General features: G+C 36.1%; 1 protein-coding gene across 1 annotated transcript in view; it reads left to right on the forward strand.

Moving 5' to 3' along the window:
* The window catches only part of DLC1 (DLC1 Rho GTPase activating protein), a gene marked incomplete at its 5' end in the record, with an annotated part of 203,640 nt that overhangs the window by 22,610 nt on the left and 155,426 nt on the right, over window positions 1-25,604 (forward strand). The window contains 2 exons of the mRNA XM_082282373.1: window positions 14,848-14,997; window positions 17,485-17,625. Of these exons, the coding sequence (XP_082138499.1) occupies window positions 14,848-14,997; window positions 17,485-17,625 (291 nt within the window). The remainder of the gene's footprint in view (window positions 1-14,847; window positions 14,998-17,484; window positions 17,626-25,604) is intronic.

A 25,604-nucleotide genomic window follows, 5' to 3' on the forward strand; every position in this document is an offset into this window, starting at 1 on the left:
GGCTGGCTAGGATTTCTGAAAATGCTTGAAAAAAATATGTATTCTTATTTATTTTCTTCTCTTGAGTTGAACTGTTGATACTGCTTTCATGCCATTAAGTAATGGCAATCACACCATGCTGAGTTTCCCAAAGAGCTACAATTAAATCCAGATAAATGAGTTTCCCCCGCAACGTATCCACGCTAACAGTCTTCCTGGATACCTACTCAAAATTGTGATGTTCACTATTTTTAAAATATCCCTCACTATTTGATGTTCATATCTGAATAATTTAATGTTTCATTGATGACAGGAGACTTCAGGCAACTTGTGAAGAATAACAGAAAGCCCAAAATTACTAATTTCACATTTTTTTATCTTCCTGTCTTGAATGCTACTTTCTATTAGGCCTTATAAAATCTTTTTTATCCCAAAAACTGTTTTGGGATAGAATACAAGTTTGTTGAACATTAGTTAAAATATGTGATTTAATCCTGGCCCAGATATGTTTGTCTTTTTTATTCTATTGCCTCTTTGTGATAACTCTTGAATTCAAACCTCCTATTTGATTTGGTAAAACTACACTTGGAAATAACATTGACTTCTGAATCTGTTTTCACATCTTTTATTTATCCATGTAAGCAATGTTTGTATATAAATACATGTGTATGTTTGTGTGTGTGTGTGTGTATCTCCTGCAGCACTGTGGGCATATTTACAATATAAATATGTCGGGTGTTAGTCAAAACTAGAACATGTAGCCAACCTCACCTCCCATTCAAACTGTCCAGCTCCTAATCATAGTCTGCTGCATCCTTTGTGGACAGACACACTGACACAAACTGACTGGCTGAAGCCAATTTGAGCAGCATGTCCTTCCTGAGCTGCAGGCACTTCTGCTGCTCTTTTCCTGGGAGACAGCAGCTGTGAAATGAAGCTGTCAGTCATCAGCTCCCCAAAACGGAGTAGAGATATGCAGGCACATAGAAGTGCTCCAGGCTGGGCTGGGAGGAAAGAACTCACCTCTCATCTGGGGCCAGAGCAGGGCACAGCACTTTTCCTTCCTCCTGGTCCAGGCTGTCAGAGCTGAGCACTGTCAGAGCTGAGCACTAATGCCATTACCTGCTGCAGTCTGGCTGAAACGTTCAGAGACAAGAAGAAAAAGGAAAATGCTGTGGCCACAGCCAAGTCTCAGCTGGACTCAAGTCCAGCTAGGGCATCACTAATTAGCTTCTCCCTGGGGTAGGGGCTCAGGTTTCAGCTCAGGCTGTCATTTACTACTTAGTTACTCCTTATTACTCTCTTGATTGACAGTGTAAACACAACCTATGATTTTTAGATAAGGTTAAGAACTTAGGTATGATACACAATAATCTGTCACATCAATATTGCTTATGTGTTTTGTTTCCTTTATTATTTTTTCCTAACCTCAGTACACCCATGAGAGATTTTCATTTTCATTTCATTTTCAGATTTTGTAGTAAGAAAACCTGAGTTTTTCTTCTAATACTGTTGCATAAAATTTGGAGTAATATATTTTGGTTATTGCTGATAAAGTGAAAATCCTCACACAGTCCTTGTATATGTCACACAATACAGATCATGTCTGAGCTATGGTATGAAAGAAAATAATAAGGTGATAACCCCATGTAATGCTATGGGTGCTGAATTTTCCCTTTAGTTGCAATAAATTATGGGTGCTTTTAAAAAGAATATACCATACTATTTGGTTTTGAAGGTATTTTTCTTATCTTCCAAAGAAGATTATTTATCACATGATTCAGAATAACTCATTTGCTGGAGGGCCTGGCTTCAGGGTATGACAGGCAAGTATACCCTGTGTGTGAAGGCAACATACAAAAGCAGCAGTACCTATCCAAGAGCAGTACGAACGCCAAGTGGAACACAATAAAGAGGTAGATCACTGAGTAAAATGCTTAGCTGCATTCAGTAGTAATACTTTCTACCCAACCTGATTTTACCAGTAACTTTTGTAGATAATAATTAATTTCCATCCAGCAACGGAAAACTTAAAGACAACCCTAATAAGTGGTTGGAAGGGACTTCAGGAGGACTCTACTGAAGCAGGGCTAGATCTGAAATCATACCAGGTTTCTCAGAATTTTATCCAGTTGGGTCTTGAAAGCCTCCAAGGATGGAGCCTGTAGAACTTCTATGCAAGAAAAGTTTGGCTGTACCAGAATCGTTCCTGACAATCAATCATTCATCTCACCTGCTTGTTGCTACTTGCATGCCTCAGTCAGCTGCCAGTGCTTTTGACCTCACAAATGCTGGGAGGTGAAATGGCTTCAACTGACATTTATTTGCTATCACAACAGAAAAATACCCTGAAAATATTGTACTCTTCCATTCCTAGAGACGTGCTTTTTACATCAACTTCACCTACAGGGAAGACAGAGGATTTTTCAAGTTGCTCTTCAAGAGGAGAGTCCAAGAGAAACTCAAGAATTGATGTGAGAATGGCCAGAGATGGAAGAAACCCATCCCTGCCATTACATTGTGGAGGGGAAGGAATGAACCTGAATATGGGGATGGAGGGAACACAATATTTCGAAGGAGAAGAAAAGTCTGCCATGCAGAACAAAAATCCGTAAAAATAAGAATTCATGAGTTCAAGCTAGAGAAAGATTGTGATTCCATGATAGAATTAAGTTTTTAGTACTAAGGAAGGTAACACTGGGATAACACCCATTTTGCTTGGGGCAGTTTTGGTGGTTTGTAAGAGTAGCTGGAGAACTATACATCAAGTATGACGGCCTTGTCATTGAGAGAGTGGCAGATGGCATTACCTTCCAAGATCACTTCCAGTTGTATTTTTTATGATTCTATGACTTTTTATTGTTAGCTCATGAAGAGTATATCTAAAAGTGCAATATTTAACATTGTGTGATATTTCAAGCAATTAATGTTAATGATTTCAGATTAAAATTGTCACTAGACTTGAGAAGCTGAACTTACAGCTGAAAAAAAGTGAATGTTAAAAACAATCATATAAAATGTATTCATTTAAATGTCTCTGGAAAAATTGGTTAAGTAGCAATTATGTGGTGCAACTTTGGGCCACCTAAGGATTTAGGATAGAAATGCAAAAGGAAAATGACTATTTAAAGTGAATGAAAGAAACATAAGCTGCACACTTTCAGGGGAGAATGAATTCAAGGATTCAGAAAGGTAGTTGCAGAAGAATGACGCTTTCAGACTAACTTTGTCTTTTGGTTCTGTGTTACGTGGGTTCTGTCCTTTGATGTGAATGGAGAATGAACCCTAAAGGCTAGTCTACAGGCCAGTGTATGTGTCTGAGCAAGCCTCAGTGCTGGGCAGTGTGCACAGATCAGTCCCCTTAAGTAACATTTAATAGCCAGAATAATTCCAGTGTGCATAAACATATTTCAAAGGCATACATGAAATAGCTGAATATATTATAAAGAAAAGCAGAATTCCTTGTCTGAACCACAGACTTCTCCAAAATTCCAGTCAACCACTTACCACATGATCAGACACTTAGCTTTGATGAATTTCAGACAACAATATACAGAAGACAGATGCTATTAACGGGTGCCTGAGGTAAACAAGGGAGTTTTGATATTTTTTTACCAAATTTCGGCCATTATCAGCTCTTCAGAAGTCATCTCTGCAGAGATGGTGCACTAATTGTTGCAGAGTTTTAGAGAAAATTCTGTGACTGCAGCATCTTTTTATTTATTTCAGGAAATATCTTAGTTGTAAAATATGGGGTGTGACCTATAAAGGGTGATCCAGCTTCCTTTGATTCTGTATTTTCTCAAAACCTCTAATTGCCATTCATTACTATTTGCTAAGAATTCAAAGTGAAAGAAGATTTTTTTGAGCTATCTGGAATCTTTGTAAATGTGGCTGAAAAGGATTAATAATTTCCCTGATCAACATTTCCACTCCCAACATGTTTGATCCCAATCCCAGTTTGGGGGGCTTATTTTGCTTGTGACTAAGCTTTCATGTAGTTGAACTAAGAACTCTGATATGAACATCTAATTTTGTAACCCTTTTGTTGAAACCCTTTTTTTGAGGCAAGTTCTGAACATTCACGTTTATTTGGCATTAACCCAAATCTGAACTTTAACATTGGTCTCATTCACAAATAAAAATTTTATCCCCTTTCAAGATCAAGACCTTTGCCACCACTTCCTCTGTCACCAGTAACAGTTCTCATAAATATCAGTGTGCTGTGAATTGTGATACAAAAGTAACCTTAGTTTAAATCTCACAGCGCAGAAGTAATTTAATAAGAAGGTAATTGTCACTGGGACAATCCAATTTTCACATGGGAAAGAGTGAGTTCTTTCCCAAGAAAACAAAGCACTTAAACTTCTTCCTTTGAATATAAAAAATTAGCAAGGGGTTTTCTCATGCTATCATGTTCTCTTACAAACTTCTGACACAAAAAATATTTCTGGCATTTCTTCAGCTGCATCGATTGGCAAATCTAAAGAAGAAAAAATGGGTGAATTAAGAGACAGAGGACTGCAGTTTGCTGCTGCTTTTTGACAATATACCTCTCTTTCAGACCCTCAGAAAGTTACAAATATACACACTCCCCAAGTTCTTTGTATTGGTATCCTGAAGAAAAACATCTGAGAAGACCTCAAGACCCTACAATATCTGTAAAATAGGTTTAACCCCACCGGCAAAACATAAGGTTACAGTTAAGTGGTCACTTTGCACTTTGCAATTGAATTCCAAGCTTTTGCAAGAAAAAATAAAAATCAGTTCAGCTTTCTGTCCTGTCTTTTTTAGTCTTCATTGGCCAGCTCTGACATTTGTAGGGTTGCATAGAAGACCCTGATAAGCACTACACCTTCCCCAGGGATTGTGTTCAGCTGGATCCGCAATGGCTTTCTGGAACTTACTGGAAACCAGTGGTTGTACAAGGAGAACTGATAGGTAGCCCAGGCAAATAGATGAGAGAACAGGAACTTGTTAGAACCAGGAATCTGGGGAAGATTAAAGTAACCATGCAACCATGACCTGTATCAGATAATGATTTAGATATCTATTTTTTAAAACTGAGTTTGGAGTGCAGCTATAAACAGAACAAAGTGCAAAGTTACTAAGCAATTGTTTTCTGATCACCCCTGGTTTTTGAAATACTAAACTGTTATTAATATCATGTAAGGTGAAAGTATAACTTTAGTCATTGTCTACTGTAAAGTTTTATAGAGGATTTACTATACAGTAGCAAATATCCATTAGAGTTTGTCGACAACAAGAGAGTGGATTTTCAGTGCCTTCATAGTAATAATTTATAGCTCTGAAATCTCATACACCCAGGGTGCTTATAACCTAAGAATATGAAACTCTGAATATTCTGATAAGAATGTGGAATAATATCTTGCTTACCTGAATATCGTCTTTGCCTAATATTTGGCATCTCAGAGAATCAGCTGAGTAGCCTAAACTAGATTGTAGGATTCAAGAGACCTCACTTACTTCTATATGTTTGGGGTTTATTTTCCCTATTGTTTTCTCATCCATCTTAGTTCTAGTGACTGTACTTTATGGAGAAGGGATGTGGTTTTCTCTGATTCTTGTCTACCCCCTCAGTATGCTGTATGCTTACTCGGAAAGTGTTTGAGTCACCGTCTCTGGAGATTATTAAAGGACATGTAGATGTGGTGCTTAGGGACATGGTTTAGTGGTGGACTTGAATGTGTTGGGTTTACAGCTGGACTAAATGATTTTAAAGGTCTTTTCCAACTGAAATTATTCTCTAACTAAACCAATTGTGTCATGCAAGTCATATACAAGCATAAGTAGCATTCTGAGACTCTGTTCCAATGGTTTTGCTGCAGAGAACATTCTGCCTCTGAAAGGAACAGTGCTATTTTGAAGTTCACTGTTTCTAAACTAATTCAGTCTTATTAGAGAAAAGAGAGAGCTTATGCTCAGCTTCTGTATTTGTCACAAAATGTCTGCAGAAGAAAAACATGACTGTGCTATAACTTCTGCAAGTTTGCAGCAGCCTTTATCATTCATTGCTACATCTGCCACACTGAGTCTAAGAATATCTTTAAACAATTCTCCCAGGTCTCTTGGATGACTTGATAAAAATCTTCAGCTAGTGCATTGTTTTCTGATGAAATTAACCAGATGTAGCACCAAGATATTTAGGAGAGATTTCCAAATAGCTCTGCATGGAAACCACTGTCTGTGTATGCAGGAGCACAGGAAAGTTTTGCAGCACAACAAAGAACTAAACAAAAAACCACCCCAAGTTATGTCTTACATTTTGCCCATCTTGACAATGGGATCATAATCTCATCTTGTTATGTCATATGTAGAACACCCACATCCCATCACATAGTCTCTTCTTTCAGCCTCCATTCTTAATTTAACTCTTAATTTAATACATTTAGGCATTTTAACCATCTAAGACAACAATTTCTATTTCTCACCTGGAAGAAATAGGAGAGTGCTTTACGGGTTTTGATTTTTATGTGGTGCTCTGATACATTTGCCACTAAACGAAGTAGGTCCCTTCTGCAGTAGAGCAGATTAACTGGTGACACATTTAAAGTAGGTCTTATGTACCTGGCTTGATACTTTTTGTGCCTTGATCCTGTGTGTGCTTGCAGACATGAGAGTGCTTTGGTTCCATGAGATTCGATACAGTTGGTATATACCTCTCTATATCCTATCGCTTTTCATACAAGAACTTCTCCCCACCTCTTTCTTTCTACCACCAACTGAAGTTCCATTTTTTATTTCTTGCCTCTTTATGGAGGTGTTCATAACCTAGTCGTGCTTCAGGGTACAGGGAAACATATGACTCCATGTTGAATGCACCACATCTAAGATTTCCTTGATTCCTTTTGTCTTCTAATGGCCTCCTCCAGATATGAGACAGGTTGGAAAATATTCGTGTCTGGCACAGAATCTCATGTAAACTGCTAGCTTGAGCAAGATTACGAAAACCAGAATGGCAAATGCAGGCTTTTCTGTTCCTACCTAGATATCTAAGTAATTTACCAGTTTCTCAGAAGCCGTAAGCACTGCGCTGATTTCAATAAGTTGCAGGCTATGACAAAGTCTTCCTAGATTTTGTCATTCAAGATATAAAAATGCTCAGGCAACTCCTAATAATGAGCCAACCAATTTTTTTTTTTTCTTAACTACTGTCTCCAGATAAACTTGTAATACTTCTGCATTCAAAAAATGCCAAATTTAAACCAATGTCCAAAGCCTCTTCACAGTACAAATCAGAGTGCATGCATGTGTGTGTGCTTATGTTACTTGTAAATACATAGAAATATTAATAACCCCACAGAAATCAAGAGTAATCTAAAACTAAAGGAAAGGTCAGAAGCAGTTAAGCATTTATGTTTTTAACAAAAAAAAAAAAAAAAAAAAAAAAAAGACCTGCAAATGAATGATAACTTGGAAGTCTTCAAGTTAAATCTCATGGAAGAATTACAGTGTTAAGTAACCAGCTAAACCTATTCCCCTTGTATCAGGATTTTTTAATGATTTTTGTAGGACAAAAAAAAAGTGAATAAGGGAAATTTTCTGTAATGCGTTAACTGGACTTGAAACACTCAGTGATGAATGCTCACCACCACCTCACCCCCACACACTCCCATACATGAATAATATGCAAATTGATTTAGGTATGATTAGCAAGGGCATTGTGTTCTATATTTTTAATAGGCTGTTTTTTCATTTATTGATGCCACAATCATATAAATGAACAGATATCTTATCTAAAAAGACTGAGTTCACAGTGCAACCTGTATTCTCAAAACTCCTCATTTACTAGGGTAGCATGAAAACCATTTAGAACAGGAACTCCTATTTCTCACCTATTTCGAGTGTGCAGAGGTTTGTTTGTTTTAATCCTCATGTCTGTCTTAGGCCTGATTCAAAGCCCAGTGCAATTGTGGGAAGAGTTGCATTAATTTCAGGAGGCTGCCCAGTACTACTATTGCTCTGTCTTCAGGTATTGCAGGGCAACTCAGTAATAGACTTTACATCGGTACTAGGCATTACCTAGATTCTATGTTTTCACTGGTAAACTGGAGGACAAATTAGGCTTCATATTAATTCTTCTTCCATCATTCCCTTTGCACTGTATTCAGTGCAGTGTAAAACAGAAATTATTTGGCTTGCTTTCCACCTGTAAAGAATTCCTTGCTTCCATGTTTGATGTGCACCAAATGATAAAGATATATAAAGTGTAAATACGCAAACAGATCCACTTATTGGTGTATTGGTAAAACACATGCCAACAAACATGTATCAAAGCTAAATTTCATGTCACTGATGCTGATTTAATTGCTGATTGATAAAATGGTCTCTATTTTTCCTCCTTTCAGTCTTTGATTTACAGTGTAATAGAAAAGCAACAAGAAGATCACTGAAGTATTTTCTTGTTGATTTAGCACAAAATTACTAGATCTGAAGTCATTTTTCAACAATATAAAAATGGAGCATCAGTTACCAATCACTCATATTCACATCACAGTTCTATTTAATTACATATTTTTCCAGTCTGATAATTAGTGTTCAGATTACTGTCATAATATTCTCCACAAAGCAGAAGTCTTTCCACTCATAGCAAACAGAAATAGCATCCAATAAAGGTAAAAATATCCTTTTTTGCTTACTTTATAAGTCATAATCATTAAATTATAGTCATAAAAGGTGACTTTAGAATAATTACAATGCTAATTTAGAAAATATCAGGAAGAACAAAGCTGGAAAGTATCTGAATATTGTTTATGTTGGAAAGAGCATGATTAATTACATTATGTTTAACTATACTTTTTTCCACACAGTGAACAGAAATTACATTCATATTGTGCTCTGTGTCTCTATGGAATTTGATTTTGGCAAATTTCTGTAGTCATAATCCTGATATGATGCTAAATCAGGAATGCCTACTGGGAGTTGGGTGTCATCAGACTAGCTACTGTAATCAAGCATAACTCCAAAGACAGAGAGCTGGGTTTCATACATTATTCATACTTTATGAAATTGTATTGAAAGTATAAGATAATTGTCTTGTACATTGGATAAAATGTACCATTTTGAGCTGGTTAATTATACATTTGGTTTTGCTTCTCTTAGTTGCTGGAACTAGTGCCACCACTTACTTGCATTAATATTGCAGGAAAATTGGCATAATTCTAATGTAGTAATGGCAGCCTGAGAAGTCTATGTTTTCCTTTAATAGTTACCCATGGTAATAGGGCATTGGCTAGAAAGTGGTCCTGATTGCCTTTGTTTAATAAAGAGCTGTTCTGTTTCAAGAACAACCACTTCAGGAATGACTACTACCTGCCATCCCTGCTGAGTTAACACAGCTGTGCAGCAATGATTCCTCAGATTATTTTGCACCAAGGTTTTTGAGTGATTTTCCATTTCATCAATAGTGAATTGCTAAATTTCATTATCAAAACAACATCTCTGCTAGACAGTTTACTCAGCTGCCATGAAACATGGAAAACTAGAATGCTAAAAAAGCCCAAAAATACTAAATAGTCTATGGGTTGAGTATGTGTTTAGGCAAAAAAACAGCTGTAGAAAGGAAATTACTACAAAGGAATGCTTTTGTTTGGATTAAACTAGCTTTGAACATGAAAGATGTCAAGTTTTTGCAATGGAAATCGGGTTAAGTTCAGGAGACTGTATCTGTGAAGAGCACATGAGTTTGGAAGACCTTGGGAAAAGTCAGGCAAATTGAGAAGCTGCACCTCACTTCTAGTGCTGAAATCTCCTTGTTCCTGTAACTTACCAGTTGGGTATATTTGGATTTTGTGTTCTCTGTCATTTTTCAGCACATTTTATTCTTTTCCCAAGAGTGCAGCACTATTCCTGCAAGCATTCTGCTCTACAGAGGGAGACATATTTTTTGCCTAGAAGTAGAAAAGACATTAGTTTTGGTAAGACAATATGTTATTCAGAAATTGTTTTTCTAATGTAGTTGTATTTTTTACATTTCTCTGAGGATAGAGTAGTGAAAATCACAGTTAGGATATTACATAGAAAACAAGGTCCTCTGAAAACTTCACTTGTACGAGCATAACTTATTTGTCTGTTTAACAGGAGTTAAAAAGCACATGTATACTAGTGCTACTGAATACTTTATATTTGGAAAAGCTGAGTCAGTGATCTAGAGTTCTTGTAAGGAAAATGCGAAGAAAAGTTATTCTCTCAACAGCAAGTGTGAATGTGTAGGATGAATAGCTGCACGAATACATGAGCACGTCTCCTCACCTGTGGTGCGTAGGCCTATGTTATTTTTTCAATTTTCAGTCTGTCCTATATATTAGTTCAAGTATGATTTATTACAGTAATCCTACTGGGGTTTTTTTGGTCTCTAGGCCTTGTGTCTTATGTGAAAAAGGAACAGGGTGCTTTACCTTGTCATTGTGTTTTAATGTTCTCTGCCTGCAAACCCTCCAATGAGTAGGACTCTAATCATAGAATCAGAGTGGTTTGTGTTGCAAGTGGTTTGTATTTTTTAGCCAGAAAAGACAAGAATGAGTAATTTAATGCCATCTGAAATATATAGCATTAATATAAGATTTTAATTCTGTCCAGCTGGCTTCAGATCAAGAATACCAGGCAAAACTCAGCCAGCTCTTTCCATAAATGATCCCTTTCTTGTGTGGGTACTCCAGCTTGCCTTGTCAATTGTATAAAAATCTTGCCTCTAAAATCCAAGTTTTCCTTCTCAAAGAAATTATGAGCGTCTTGACACAAGAGTGTCAGGAAGGAGGTGGTGCCCTGATGGCCCTAGCAGGGGATGTTTGGAGTGGGATATTCTCTCCCCTCCTTAATCACAGGGGACCGCACTGGTACAGATAGGGGTCTGCACAGTCTGGAAATCAGCAGATGCTTCCAAAGAGGGAACCTACAGGGTACAGGAACCTACAGGGAAGGGGGGAGTGACTCAATCCCCCTGAAGGTATTAAGAGAGCACAAAGTTAGTTTTGAGTACCAATTGCTTCTGTACAAAATTTTTGCTGTGCAAATTAAAATAGGTGTTACACTTAGCAGTCTACACCCTTTTCAAAAGGTACCCTTTGCTTCAGCTGTACTCAGCCAAAAGAGGTATGTGGGAAAAGGGACTGCAGTAGGGACTGTGTGTGATGTAAAACAGTGGCTAGAGGTGAAAGGCACAAACACTCTTGGAGAAATACAGGATTTAAGAGAGCAAGGAAGTGAAATGCATCCACTTCCATTTTGCCATGCCTGGATAAAACAGAAAGGATGCATTAAACCCAAATTTATTCTCATACTTTTTAATTGGTTTCTTTTGTTTGAGTTGATTAAAGTAATTGCAATGTATTGCTAATGTGGATATTAAATTCTTGAAATCTTAAATAAAAAGGAAGGGGTAAGTACTTTCTAGAAATACTCTGCTTAATGCTGCCCTCAGACAGCATTTTTTATCCATTGGGCCTTCAAAATAAAAATTATAACCTTATGCGCAGAGAACATTATATTCAGAAATTGCCAGGTCTCACACTTTGCACAAGGCAACTTGGCATTAAAAAGACACACAAGCACTTGAAGACATGGGAGTACATAGTGAAAAAATACAGTGTTATTCTTGTCAATAATGATATGTGCTCCAAAATTATAAAAGTGACTAAAAAAAGTAGCTAAATTTCATTTGCAGGCATGTTCTCAAAAATGTTTTCATTCTATTAACATTGTTTGCTGATGATAGCAACAGGACTTGTAGACTGTTTTCTTTGTAAAAACATTTCGGGTTTTAATAATTTAGGCATAATTCAAGTATCCTTCATTCTAGGAAAGTTACAATGTTTTCTGATCTAAACATATGGCTATATTCAAATTTAACTAGCTTCTTTATCACACCAGTGAGGATACAAATTAAAAGAAATATTGTTTTTTCCAGTTCATGACCTAAACTATTTCCTCCTTGTGTGGAGACATGTTAAAAATAAAATCCCCAGACAAAAAGCATCTCAAGTTTTTATTTGTGATGCATGCCTGAATTGCCCTATGCAAATGCCTTAAGGCAGAAATTAAGGTTGTAAGGTCTTTCTTTGACCAGACACTTCTGATGCCTAAGTTTTGACTTCATAATGGTAAAGGTAGGATTTCTGTATAATTCTATAAATGTGATTTATATTTTTAGATTCTAATTTGGAAGGTAAATAGCTATCAGTGGGAAATAATGTGAAAGACCGAAAACAAAGAAAATACTTCATTTTCAAAAGAAAACAAATTAAATGCTGATACCCTGATGGTTATAGATCGTATCATACTTCAGTAATAAAATCTCAGAATATACACAAAAGAGAGATACAAAAAAGATTAAAAAGATATAAAGGTCTTGGAAATTCATTGGAGAATATCAAGGCTAAAACTGTCTAAACATAAATTGATCTTATAATAATAATTGTTCTACGTGTTGTGATAAATTTCCAAATCAAGGTTAGCCTTTTTTTATTTTTATCTCTTAATTTTTTTGTATAATTCTTAGACTTTCATGTATACAAATTGATACTGCCCCAGCAAAACAGGTGTTTAGTAAGTTGTAAAAACAGAAACTATATTTAAAATGTTAAATTTCTCATGTTTATGTGAACAGCAGCCAGAACCACAAGGTTAGGACTTCTAAACAGAATAGCTAAATTCCATAATGATAATATTATTGTTTTCTGAAAGCAGTGTTTCCCTGCAAAGACAGCACATTGTGTCAAGCCTGAGTATCACTTTGAGCAATATTTTGCCACCTCTTCATTTCAGTAGATTCTTCTCCAGCATTCTCAATCTGCTGTATGCAAAGCAAGTTTATACTATTTTGGCAGGATGAATCAAACAATTTGCTTGGGGAAAATTCCAGATTTTTTTTTGTCTTTGAGTTAAATGCCTCATATCTTTCTAGCCTGAGAAAAAAGCGAAAAAAAAAAAACAAAACCAACCACAAAACAAACAAACTAAAAAACCCCACCCAGCCACCACCCCTTCCTCTGTTGTGGTGTGGAAACAAATTTCTGGTTTTCAAGTGTAAATTTTAGGTTGAGTAGTCTTTACAGTGGTGTATTTCCAACCAAAACCAATAGAAATAAAGACACAGTTAGGGGACTGTGTAGGAAGCTAGCTTAGTAACAGCACTGGCATCCTCTGGGTGTGTAAACTGGCGACAGTCTTGCTCTCCATGGTGAACATAGCCCCTGCCACAAAGGAGGTCATGTCTACTCTGTTAGCAGACACTCAGCTGCTTCACTGGGCTTTCTGTACACATGCAGATTAGATGAAATAACTGTTCTGACATTTGTAAACCTCAGGTATCAATTTAACATCAGTTAAAGTGAAGATCCATGCAGTGGCAATGAATCATTTGGGACTCTGTGGGTTTTTTTGAATGAAAGTGAAATTTAACCTATTTCATTGATTTCCAAGGTATTTTGAAGTGATATTCTGTCACAATCACTCTAAACTCAATTCAAATTCATCAGGGGATCCTGCAAATTCAGCAGCTTTGTCAGAATCCCAATGCAAAATATCAAGTTGTAATGTAAAATGAAGTACACACTTTCCCTGGGTTTGACCTTTGCACTGTAGATTGTTCATAACTCTGCTATGGACAGACAGATTTGTGTTTCTGCTTTTCTAAGATTTAGTTAAGTAACCTTCACCTCTATCTTCACCTAAAGATCATGTAGATCGTGGTTTATATTACTATTTTATCTATACATATAATTTAATTCTAGCAGGCATCATTTAATTCATGTTTTGCAATGCCTTTGATGCAGACTATGAAAATCCTGCTAATGGAATCCTAACGAGAGAAGTCTCTGTAAAGTCTGAAAAACAATTTAGTGACTATAAAATAAAATGCTAATTTGGACACTTATATTTCGTACTTATTGGGCACAATGATGCAATTGTAACATCTTTGCATCCATTTCTTGAGAAGGATCTATAAGGATATTATTTCAAGTGAGTTAATGGAACTTCCTATTTTCTAATTTTCTACTGTGAAAATCCATAGAGGAAGCAGTAGGGGTTTTCGTATTCCTGAATTTTGAGACAGGTTAGTTAGCTAACTTCTGTGTTAAGTCTCTATATAAAAGGGAAAGGGAGGAACTCCTTGAGAGCATTATTTAATCCATCTAACTGAACATCTTGCTTTGAGTTGCACTTTTGAGGGTCTGCTCTGTCTCCTTTTTCTATGGAATATAGGGAAATTAGCTGCATGAACTGGGTGTTTGAGGCTGTGATGTGAATACCCCTCATCCTTCTCCCTTTCCAGTCAGAGGATCTTTGATGCTGTGATCACTATTACCATGATGTACCTCATGTGTATCAAGAATTTCCAACCAAGACAAAAATTTCTGCTATGAATTGACAAAACAGAGTTACACTAATGACTTCCACAAAGAAAAGAAGTTGTGGTTATCCTCAGCTGGAAAATGGACTCTTTGAACTACTTCTCTTCTGTTTCCATCACAGATTAACCGTCATCATTTGTATTTGTACAATCAAATTCATTAAGTTGGGGTGAATATTTTGAGGAGTGTTTAGAATCAGTAGCTGTTTTAAAAGTATGTGTATCGAGGTAATGATGCATTTATTCCAAACAATTGTGCTTTTTAAAAAATTTACTTGCTATCATGGATGTATATTAAATATTTGTATAACATATTTTCCTAATAGTACGTCAATACTCAGTAAACTGGTTACACAAAGTAGTATTTAAAAAAAAAATTCCGCTTATTATTCAGCGTGCTTTCTTGGCAAATTAAGAAACAGAGCTTTCAAAATTTAAGGTTATTCTTTCCAACTAAAATCATTTCAGATTTATCAGTTGTATTTTCTGCTCCATAGGAAATAACAGAAGATCGGGATCGTTCACGGCTGGATTCAATGGTGCTGTTAATTATGAAACTGGACCAACTTGACCAGGATATTGAAAATGCTCTCAGTGCAGGCTCTTCTCCATCCAGCACCCCAACATACAAACGGAGGCATATACCTGTAAGCCAGTTTGCTCAATATTTTCTTGTTATTCTAAGTAGAATCTTTTTACTTCACTTTTCTCTTTCAGTCTTCACATTTTTCAGCTCCTTGGTTTAGAACTAAAGCTCTTTTCATAAAGAATTTGACTTGTATTTTTGTTTATATATATACATGTTTTGAAGGCAATAATATTGGCATCCATTATTTCCTCTTGGCATCCTTTCATAAATGAGAACTTCAGAACTCCCAGGTGAAACAGAGGGAGATCAACAAGATTCAGAAAATGTCTGGCTCTCTAATTATCACTTACTGTAAATGCAGAGTCAGCACAGACTCAGGATCACACCAGTCTCAGAAGACAAGTATGCGTCATTTGACATTACATAGAACTGAAAGTAATTCTGAGCTACACGTCTTATTTTCTGCTAGTGGGAGACACAAAATCCTCTGTCACTCAAAGTAAGATTCTGGACAGAACCTGAATTATTTAAATTAGGGGCTTTTTAATTACTTAAAAGGATCATTCTTTGCAGAGAGTAATCCAAAAGGAAATAGGACAGCTCACAAACATAACTGATGCATTCTTTCTTTTCTGTAAAGTGTTTACACATATAACTGAAGAACATGAAATGGCTGATCCAAGGTATTCTTGTGCAGGCTTCCTGTTAATTTCACCCACATGTGCTGCAGCTGCTTTTCAATTCAAGAAACCTGAGAAACACTGCCCCAAGATCTCTTGACTAACATTCATATCATTTGTTTTGGTTAGTGATATTTTCTTTTAAATAACAAGGAATTTCTCCTTTGAAAGCCAGGCATCATTATTGCTAAGTGAGTGATCTGTAAGTGAGAAAGCTGTATTTCAGTGGGTTTGATCAGCTGAAAATTATATAATATGTCATTTTTAGAGGAAATCACATAATTTCACTTTTCATCATTAAACATTTTCCTCCTGGATTTCAATGTTCTCACAGTGCCTCCTTAAACACTGATGACACAGGAAACCTGAAATACAATGTCAACATCTGTTCTCTATATCTCATCAATCCATGCCAGCATTTTAGCTAATTTCTTACAGCAATAAAGGGAGTGGAGGCAATGTGTATAAGTAACCCTGCATGATAATCAGAGGTGGTACCACTTACCATGCTGCAAAGCAGCCCTGCAGAAAGACAGCCTGCATCAAACATGGAATATATGCTACTATGGACAATGACTTCCTAGGAATTTTTGAACCTTTGATTGTTATGGACCAGAAGATCAAAAGATCTTGTTTTCAAGATATATAGGTATTGAGTTCAGGCTCATATTTAATTTATAGTAAGAAATCATTTGAGTAATGTAAAAACCTGTGTAATAGGGCAAGGATCGTGGTTCTGCGCTGTGGCAGCATAGCTCTGCTAACCAGAAATTTCTGAGGGCAGCTGTAGCCAAACTGACTGCTACAGAGGCTGTTCCATGGCTCTGCTGCATTTCCCAGTGCCTCACATTGCAGTCAACTCACTGGCAGGAAATATGACTCAAATACATGGTTCTACCTAGAGCACAGCTTTGTGCCTAATTTCTAAGCCTTTTCAGAATACCACACACTTGTGTACATGGCATAGAGGCGCCTGTCTAAATGGCATCTTTGGTTTTGCAGACCAGACACTTAACTGGAATTAATGAATTAATTAATTTCAGCTCAGGAGCAGAACCCCTGAGATGTCTCTGCCCCGTATTTCACCTATTCTAGGAACCTGGCATTAGGCAACTGAGACTTTTTCTGCACAGAGTTTTCTGGGACTTAGAGTTCAGGGAGGGTTTTGTGTACTGTATAGCTGTATTGATGCAGGCTGTACCTCAGCTAATAATACTGACAGTATAGGTCTGGTTTTACACATAGCCAGGTCTTTGCCAGACATGCGTCACAATTTATCTGCAAACAGTATAATCCCCTGCTCTCACTCTATGCAGTAAATCAAGCATGTGCTAAATTTTTACTTCCTCAACAATAAAACATGCTATATATCTTCCTTTTGTTTCTCAGAAAGAGGAATGTAATCAGTGTCATTAAGAGTAAGGACATTTTAACCAGAAATAGTATTTGGCTGATAAGTGTCTGGTGATTCAAAAAAACTAAGGAGCTGTACCTCTGAATTGTATAAACTGCTGAATGGTGATGTCATTTCATCTGCATAATGGTTTACAGATGTTCCCTAGCTTGCAGCGCTGCAGAGACAGAAGGTGGGAGCACACAGGAAATACTGAATATCAGAGAAAAATGTCAAACTTCTGCAGCCCTTAACTGATTTTTCTTACCTTGCATTCTACCATTTAGGGGAATTATAGCTTTGATGTTAGTAGTGATTTATAATTTCAGAACAGCAGCTAATGCAAAGCACCACATTGAAAAAGACAGCAAGCATATATATTTAAGTGAGCTTGCCTAAATATTTCCATTATTTAGCAGAACTATGTTTTTATTTCACATTCACAAAAGAGACTTGCAATATTTTTCTACAGGATGTTGAATCTGGTTCTGAAAGTGGAGTTGATGTTGCTTCAGTAAATCACTCACAAACAAACTTGTCTTCTAACATCCATGCTCCTGACCTAGCATCTCCCTCTTCAGTAGCCAGCTCTGGAGCTAAACCAAAGGCTGGGGTGAGTGCAAAGGTTATATTTTTTTAAACTTCTCTCATGATTCCAGATTGGAAATAAAATTTAAAAATAGTATACTATTCATTACTTGGGTTGCACTGCAGAATGTGTGTGACACTGAGGAAAAAAAATGCAAGTTGTCTCAAAGGGCCATTTTAGTGGCAAATAATACTAGAAGTTTCACATTTAAAAACACCCTATTAACAGTTGATTATTGAAATTAGCTGAGTTTTTATATGAGAAAATAATTTAAAGGAGCTATGCTCTTTAGAAAGGTAAGTTTTTCTGAAGTGGTATCACTCAGAACATTTCCTAAATCTCATGAAGGATGCAGCCAGAGAAAAATTGTGGCTGATTTATGATGTCCAAACCCAGTCATCCTAGTTCTCTCGGAGGTACCTACTACCCTACTGATGTGAGAATGTCATTCTAAGGCAAAATTTGGCAAGTGGTTCCAGACTCTTAGGATCAGAGGGGAGCCTTGGAGCAAGCAGACACTTTTCTGCAGGTCCCAGTGCATGATAGGCAGTGAGGAAGGGCTGGCCTGAGAGCTCAGATATGGCAAGGAGCCTCTTTCTATATCCATTCATAGATACACAAAACTATGAGAAGCATGGTTCTTTCTTTTGCTGTTTTCCATCTTTTGAAGAATTCTTCATAATGCTTCAGCCATCAATATGTGCAGAAATGCTTGGATGTCCTAGAAACTCCTGACATGCTATCTGTTCCCTCTTGAAGTTGCTGTTTCCACTGCCTCAAGAAGCACAGAAATCTAGACTCCTCTAAGCTTTGCCTGTCCTGAAAAGTCTTAGCATAACTCCTGCTCCATCTGTTCACTTATTGAAAAGCTTCTGGTAACCAGACCAGCAGAAAATCTGGGATAAAATATTAAAATAAAAAGTGTAGTTAGCATAAATATATGTTTAGAACAAGTCTATAAAAAGTAAAATAGAGGCCACCTGTCATTTACTGCACTGCAATAATAGCAAGTTAACTAATGCCTTTGATTGTGGCTAACAGAAGTTCTAATAAACATTTACATTTGGGATTGTTCACTTGTACAAAAATAAATTCACTTGTAATTTATCATCAGTGCATAACTATAGCAAATAGAGAGCTCTGCACTCTGTCACTGCATACATAGCAGCACAAATTCTCAAATAAGTACATATGTTAAGCTAGAAGGTAATATTCCATTTTACCAGATCCTGAGAAGCACACAGACACTTTCTCACTTTTTAAGGTATTAAACAACCCTTTTAAATGTTGGCTTCTTTGGTAATATTTGGGGAACTCTTAACACCTGGCTTTGCAGAAGCATGGGTCACATCCTATAATATTATGTGTTAATTCAGCTTCAGCAAGCATTTATTTGACTTTTGCTGTGATTAATGTATTATGCTGCATATATATGCAGTTATTTTATTCTATAATTTTATAATTTTTTTATGAGTGAAGTTAAATTTTCTACAAACATAGCTCTCTTCTAAAGCTTTGCAGGCTGCAACTCCTCACACTCTGCAGCAATCCACGTAGTGATGGCCTCTGAAAATCCACACAGTGTGGTGTTCTGTCTATAAAGGAGACTGTAGGTTTTGGGGCTTGGGGATTTTGTTTTGGTTTGGTTTTGTTTTTCTGGTTTTTATTGGATTCTGTTTGGGATTTTTTTGTCAGACTAGCTATAGGAATAAAATTTTTCTGCATTTGAAACTCAGGGAGCTACTTTTTAAAGGTAATGGACTGTTTCAAAGATTTTACTCCCTTTCTGGCATTTGTAACTGCAGATCTTCAAGGATTCCAGATGCTTAGTCTCCAGGGACAACTTCTTTTGTTGTGTTTATTAATAGTATGTAAACAGGAGTACAAGGGCAATTAGTTACATTACGGAATAATATGTGGTATTTTTAAACAAATTATAGCAAACCATTTACCACATCAAAATCAGACTGTAAAGCTAAAACACCACATCATATGCAGACTGGGGAGTGGGAATACTAAGGCAGGGCAGGGAGATATGAGCTTGGATCTAGTTCCTGATAAAGAACTTGTAAAAGGTGTTACCTACACAGGATATAACTTATAGATAAAAAATTTGTGTACAGACAAACTACATCCATTCATGTTCATTCAGCTTTCTATGGATTTAGTCCAAACGATTTCAAACAGCATCACAGTGTGTTGGGATATCCATAAGCACAATTTGGTTTGATAATCCTAGTGGAAATGATTCACTCCTTGGTTTATGGAAAGCAGGACATTTTAAATTTTCATGAGTAGATTTTATGAAATGTTAAACAAGAATTGTATTTAAAATTCAGTATCAATTAGAATTTTCTCTGCAAATTAATAATAGATATTATTTTAAATAAGATTATGTGTGTATATTTTCATGCATAAGTTATTTAATATTTCATGAAGGTTCACTTCTGGATAGCCAAATCCATTCCTGTGTACAGTACATACCCATATATATAAGCATACACCTTCATGCACACACACACACACACACCCCTGAACTCTTTCCTGAATACAGGCATGACAAGGAAGAACAGGATTCTCCACAGAGCATTATGGAAAGGCTTTTCTGTGATTCTGCAGGGTGCATTATGAGGGCCTTTGATATGCAGATGTACTTGGGATTTCAGGCTTGTGAGAAGCATACAGCTGACTAACCTCCACCCTAAATTTAGGATGCCACCATTATATCCCATGGTCAGGGTGAAATAGCATCATGTGACCAATAGGGTGTTTGAGTCACAAGTGGTATGTGTTTGGAAAGGTGCATATATGGACAATCCTTTCGAAAGTAAGGATTAATGTGACTGAACAGATACATTTCCCACATAACTTAGGATGGAATACTAAGAAATGTTTTTGGCATCCTTATATTACTTATGATTACAGAGTAAAAAAAATTCATGCTTCTATAATTTGCACATCTTTATGGTTTGGGGGTTTATTAATCAGTTTCCAAAACAGACAAAGATTTTTGTATATTAACACTTGAGGATATACATTTGGTTAGCAGTAATCACATGAGAGTTGAAATCAGCTTAAAAAAATAAGAAATCAACAGTCTTTTGCCCCTGTGGCCATGAGAAACACTGGGAAAAGGGAGTGTCTTGTCTGGATTTGGAGAGAAAGGAATGTAAATATTCTACATGTCATTGCCTTCTACAAACCAATGCTATACATATGGACACTTAAAATATTCTTAAATGTAAAGACGAGAATTTATTTATTTTTAAATTTGGTTTGATTATTATAGAAACAATATGTGGCTACAGTATTTAAAATGTAATTTAGTAACTAAAGGCAAGTTGCCATATCCTTCTCCGATGTCCAGTTAAAAGCTAACCACTTAAGGAAAACTTGAATCAATTATCATTGTCCTTTTTTTTTTTTTTTTACTTCCTCTGTACAAAAAATTGGCTAAAGGACAACAGCAACTAAGGCCTAAAAGTTGTGGCCAAAACTTTGTCCTTGAACATCTGCTCTGCAAAGTGTTTCTTTTCTGTTCAGGTAAAAAAAACCCAGCCATGATTATTTTCTACTCCTTTTTTTGGCAGTCTTATCCCTCCTGCTTCAACAGTCCCCAAGTTAACCTTAATCACACTGTACAAAGGTAATCAGGCATCTATTATCACCAGAATAGCTGGTACCTAGGAGCAGATTGTTTTTCAGATTAGCTATAATGACTCATTTAAGATGCATTCAATTCTCAAAGTGATTTAAGACATCAGTTATGCCTGCAAGTATAAAATTACCTAGTCTGTCTGAGCATGGGAATGGGCTTCAGGCATAGCTGCTGGTAGCACTGAAGCCTTGGATGAGCTCGAGTCCACTTTCACAAGTCTTGTTGCTGGACTGGGAGAAAAACTTGTGTTATCTAGATGACAGATTTGCAAAAGTTTAATCTATATGCACTAAAAGAATTTAACCAAATATGCTTTTGATTCATATTATGTTTTAAAATTTGAACTTTTTAAAGAAAGCCAAATCATTCTGTGAAAAATAACTTTGAGATTTGTAGAGTAAGAAAGAGTTCGAGTTTCTTGCTAATTAACTACACTGGTTTTTAATTATAAAAGAAGCTAAAATTTATTGTAAGTACAAGGAAACCTCTATTTCAAATTAAATATTCATGAAGGAGAATTATCAGAATTATTTCAAGGGTTTGCAATGTTCACCTTTCCTATTGCATTAGTTTTTATAGTAAATTTGATGAACTATGAGGTATACATACAGAATATGTCAGTGCATTTGTGCTGACAAATCTTTAGCAGGGGGTCATACAATTTGCAAGGTGATAGATTTTGGTCTCTGAATCATACTTTTATGTTATATTTGCTTATTTGTCAAAGTCCTCATATAACTTTTCTAAATTTTGCTGCCATTTTAGTATTCCTTGAATTCTTATTTTACTCATTCAGGCAACTCTGAAAGTTATTCTGGTGAGCATCAAGGAGAAAGACTCTTACTGTCCAACATTAATTCAAATAGTGTTTCTTTAAAACTTGATAATTTTTATGAATGCAAGGTGAGTAAAGACTTCTCAGGACCTGATCAAGTTGATTAATTTAGTATTGGTTTTCATATCTATGCTTAAAAGAAAGTGTTTTAGAAAACAAGGTAAGGTAATTAATTATGAGATTAACTTTTCACACAATCAGAATTTCATTTGAATTCTAACAGCCTGTTATTTTACCCTATTAAAAGTAAAATACCGTGCAGTTACATTTGCCAATCATGTATAAGAAAACAGCAGGATTATGCTGTACTTGTTATATGAACTTCTCAAAAATTTTCTTTGACTCCATCTTGCTCCCCAAAGGAATCTGAATTCTGTTTGAAGTATCTCTTCCTGTGTTAACCCTAATTGTACTTCTTTTTTTTTTCTTTTTTTTCAATAAGAATATGCTACTCCTACAATCTGAACCAAAACCACTGAATCCAGTCATGACATCTTCGACAGGCATCACCTTTGCTTTGGTCAGGGACAGTTTCTCTCTCTCTCTCTCTCTTATTCAGTTCCTCAGTATTGAATCCTGAGTGACCAACGTAAATTCACAGTGCAACAAAGGGTTTGAAATTTTATACAGCTACAGTATGACCCAGGAAATACATATATTAGGCAATCTGCTCTGGGTTCCAAGTTCAATCCCCCAAAAATATTGGGAATCTAAATAAATACCCAAATTCTGAAGTGCTAAGCATGAGAACTTCTGAGACTTTCCAAGATGTCAAATTATACATTGCATTTCTGTCTCTTCTTGCAACTTTTTTGTTTCAGCCATGCTTATATACTGGGGCTTTTTCTCATGTTTTCCTCCTTTTGTAGAGTAGCTGACACTGTCTTCAACACTGTGTCCATCTGGTTGTGTATGATTATCATTTTTTATAAACTGAAGAAAAAGTATATGACTTCTTCAGCATTAACGTCATTAATTGCGCTGTTAGTAATGTCAAGTACATTTTTTCACTGTATGCTGCCACCTGGTGTCTTGCTCTTTTAGAAGAGGGGCACCAGGGGACATCAAGCACTTGGACACAGGCAGATTTTTTTGTGCAGAATTAAGGCATTATGCTGCAGTTAAAAGGTTTAATGACCAAAATTAATTGCCGTAAGTTTGTAGTCTATTTTCAGTTTCTATTTAGAAATGACACATTGTAACTTTGATAACAAAAAGCTTTGACTGAAGAAAAAAACTGTAAGCGAAAATTTGTAAGTCACTTATTGACTTAGAAGTTGTCCCCAAAGCAGCGTTTGTATTGGAAAACGAAAGAAATATGCAGACATCACTTTGCAAGTGGGAAAAAAGATTATTTTATCTACTATGCATGGCTAAAATAACCTGTTTAGTTATTTTCACCCCTTTCAAGCGAATAGATGCTTTTCATGACAGCATACTTATTGCCAGGTAAGTCTCCTGGCAGCCTTGTGTCCTTCTAGTGGTTTCTATATATGCTTAAACTGTCTCATTTACTGGAATCTTCCAGGTGAAAATTTTAAGCAAATGACATCTTCTAAAAGCTGTTTCCAGCCATTAGATTAAAGGGTTAACTTAAATATTATGATGATGGTAACAGTGGGTGGACATTGGTTTTCCCTTGGTTTGAGGCAAAGAGCCTAAAGAACTTCCAAAGCATAGCAAATAGGAAATTTTAGATGGGCCTGTAGAGTCTTCAAACTATGTTGAATACTCTGTTTTATCATACATAGTCTGATTTTGCAGTCTAGCAGTGTGGAGGACAGGGATTCAACCTACTACATTAGATATAAACCTGGGAAGGAGGAAAGCAAAATTATACCATGTGTAAACTTAGGTGTATCTGCACATTGAAAAATTTTTTTAATTATTCTTCATCAGTAAATCTTCTCCTCTTGTGAAATCAACTGTAGAAGGCTCAGTTTCTCTAGACATGGTAGAATGTCAGAATATCAGCATATTTTTTTTAGTTTAACAACTCTGATAGAAACTTGGTTAAGTCTAAATTTTTGAGAGTTTGCTGGGCTTTGCTTTCCATGACAATATGTTCTGAATGTCAGACACGACGTGAAATGTTCCCATTTGTTCTCCAGTTTTATTGCCTGATAAGTTCAGTTCAAGTCTGTCTTCTGTGCTCTTCCATACGGTTTGAGTTGAATCCCTACCAAGTTTCCCTTTTTTTCCTGATGTTGCTTAAATATGTTTAACTGTATGTCAGTATGAAATTTTAACTCTTTTTCAGCACCTGCCAAGAAAAGCTTGCATATTTATTCCACTGGGTTTTTTAAAAAAATAATTCGCAAATTTTCCCTGTCAGAATGTAATCTATAGACCGCATGTCTGCATTGAAGAATTTCAATTCTGAGATGGAGTATGGCATTCTTGTTGTGTGCATGTGCAAAGATGGGCAAAATTGTTAAATCATTTTCAGTTAGAAGCCTGTGAGTGCAAAACTGCTGCAATATAAGTAAATTCCTTCTTAATGGCAATGGCATTAAGAACTTATTTCTCTGAAGAAAAACAAAATCCACAAAGCACTGAAGATTTTAATAATTTTTTTGATGTTTTAATTGCTACAATGCAAAGGGGTATACAACACTTGCAAAAGTGATCACCAAAGATACACAGGAAGTAATCACCACTTAAAAACAAGGGACAATCTTTTTTAAAGATTAAATCTGTGAAAGTTAATGATATTTTGGAAGCTAAAAGTAAATTGGCCTCAAAATGTGTTTAGGCATTTTTCTGGGAAAAAGTTTATAACCCATCAAAAACAGCAGATGGAAACTTGTGCACATTATCATCACAGTCTTATTGTCAGTCATGCAATGAAGTCCCAATGCAGGATTTGCATTTTACTCAAGAATCACAGTCTGTCATTGGGATTTCCATGTTTTTATACATATCCTCTAATCTGCTGCAGGTCTGAGGAGAGGAAAGTAGTCTGGATGGATCCAGTACAGCCACAGACATTCTCTGAATCATTGACAGCTGTACATGGAAGCCCTTAGTGGGCTATTTCTCTTATGTGGAAGCTGTTTCTCTTGCACTGAGTTTTATCTCAATATAAGTTCTCCTAGTGACACATGTCTTCTCTGTTTCATGCCTAATAGAGCCTTTCATAGCAAGTAATAAATGCCAAACATTTCTGGGAAACTGTCTAAAAGAAGGAATCTGAAATTTCCTGTTAAAATTTTACTGAGATATATTGCATCAGTTATTACATCTGTACAGCTCACCATTTTTAGAATTCCACCTCTTTGAAAGGAAGTAATTGGAAGATATGGTTGGGGATAAATTACACCACATAAAGACTAGAATAAGGATTTTAATGGTGTAATTCCTTAAAACAGTGTTGAAGATCTGTGCTAAAATGAGAAAAGTGTTCTGTGGGAAAGCCTTTAATAAACAGCATAGAAAAAAAAGTGTTCATACATTTGTGCCTGTTTCCATCCTGTTCGGTAATAACTCAAGATACCTTCAAAATCACTC

This window comes from Coloeus monedula (genome assembly GCF_965178545.1).
Source record: "Coloeus monedula genome assembly, chromosome: 5".
NCBI lineage: Eukaryota > Metazoa > Chordata > Aves > Passeriformes > Corvidae > Coloeus > Coloeus monedula.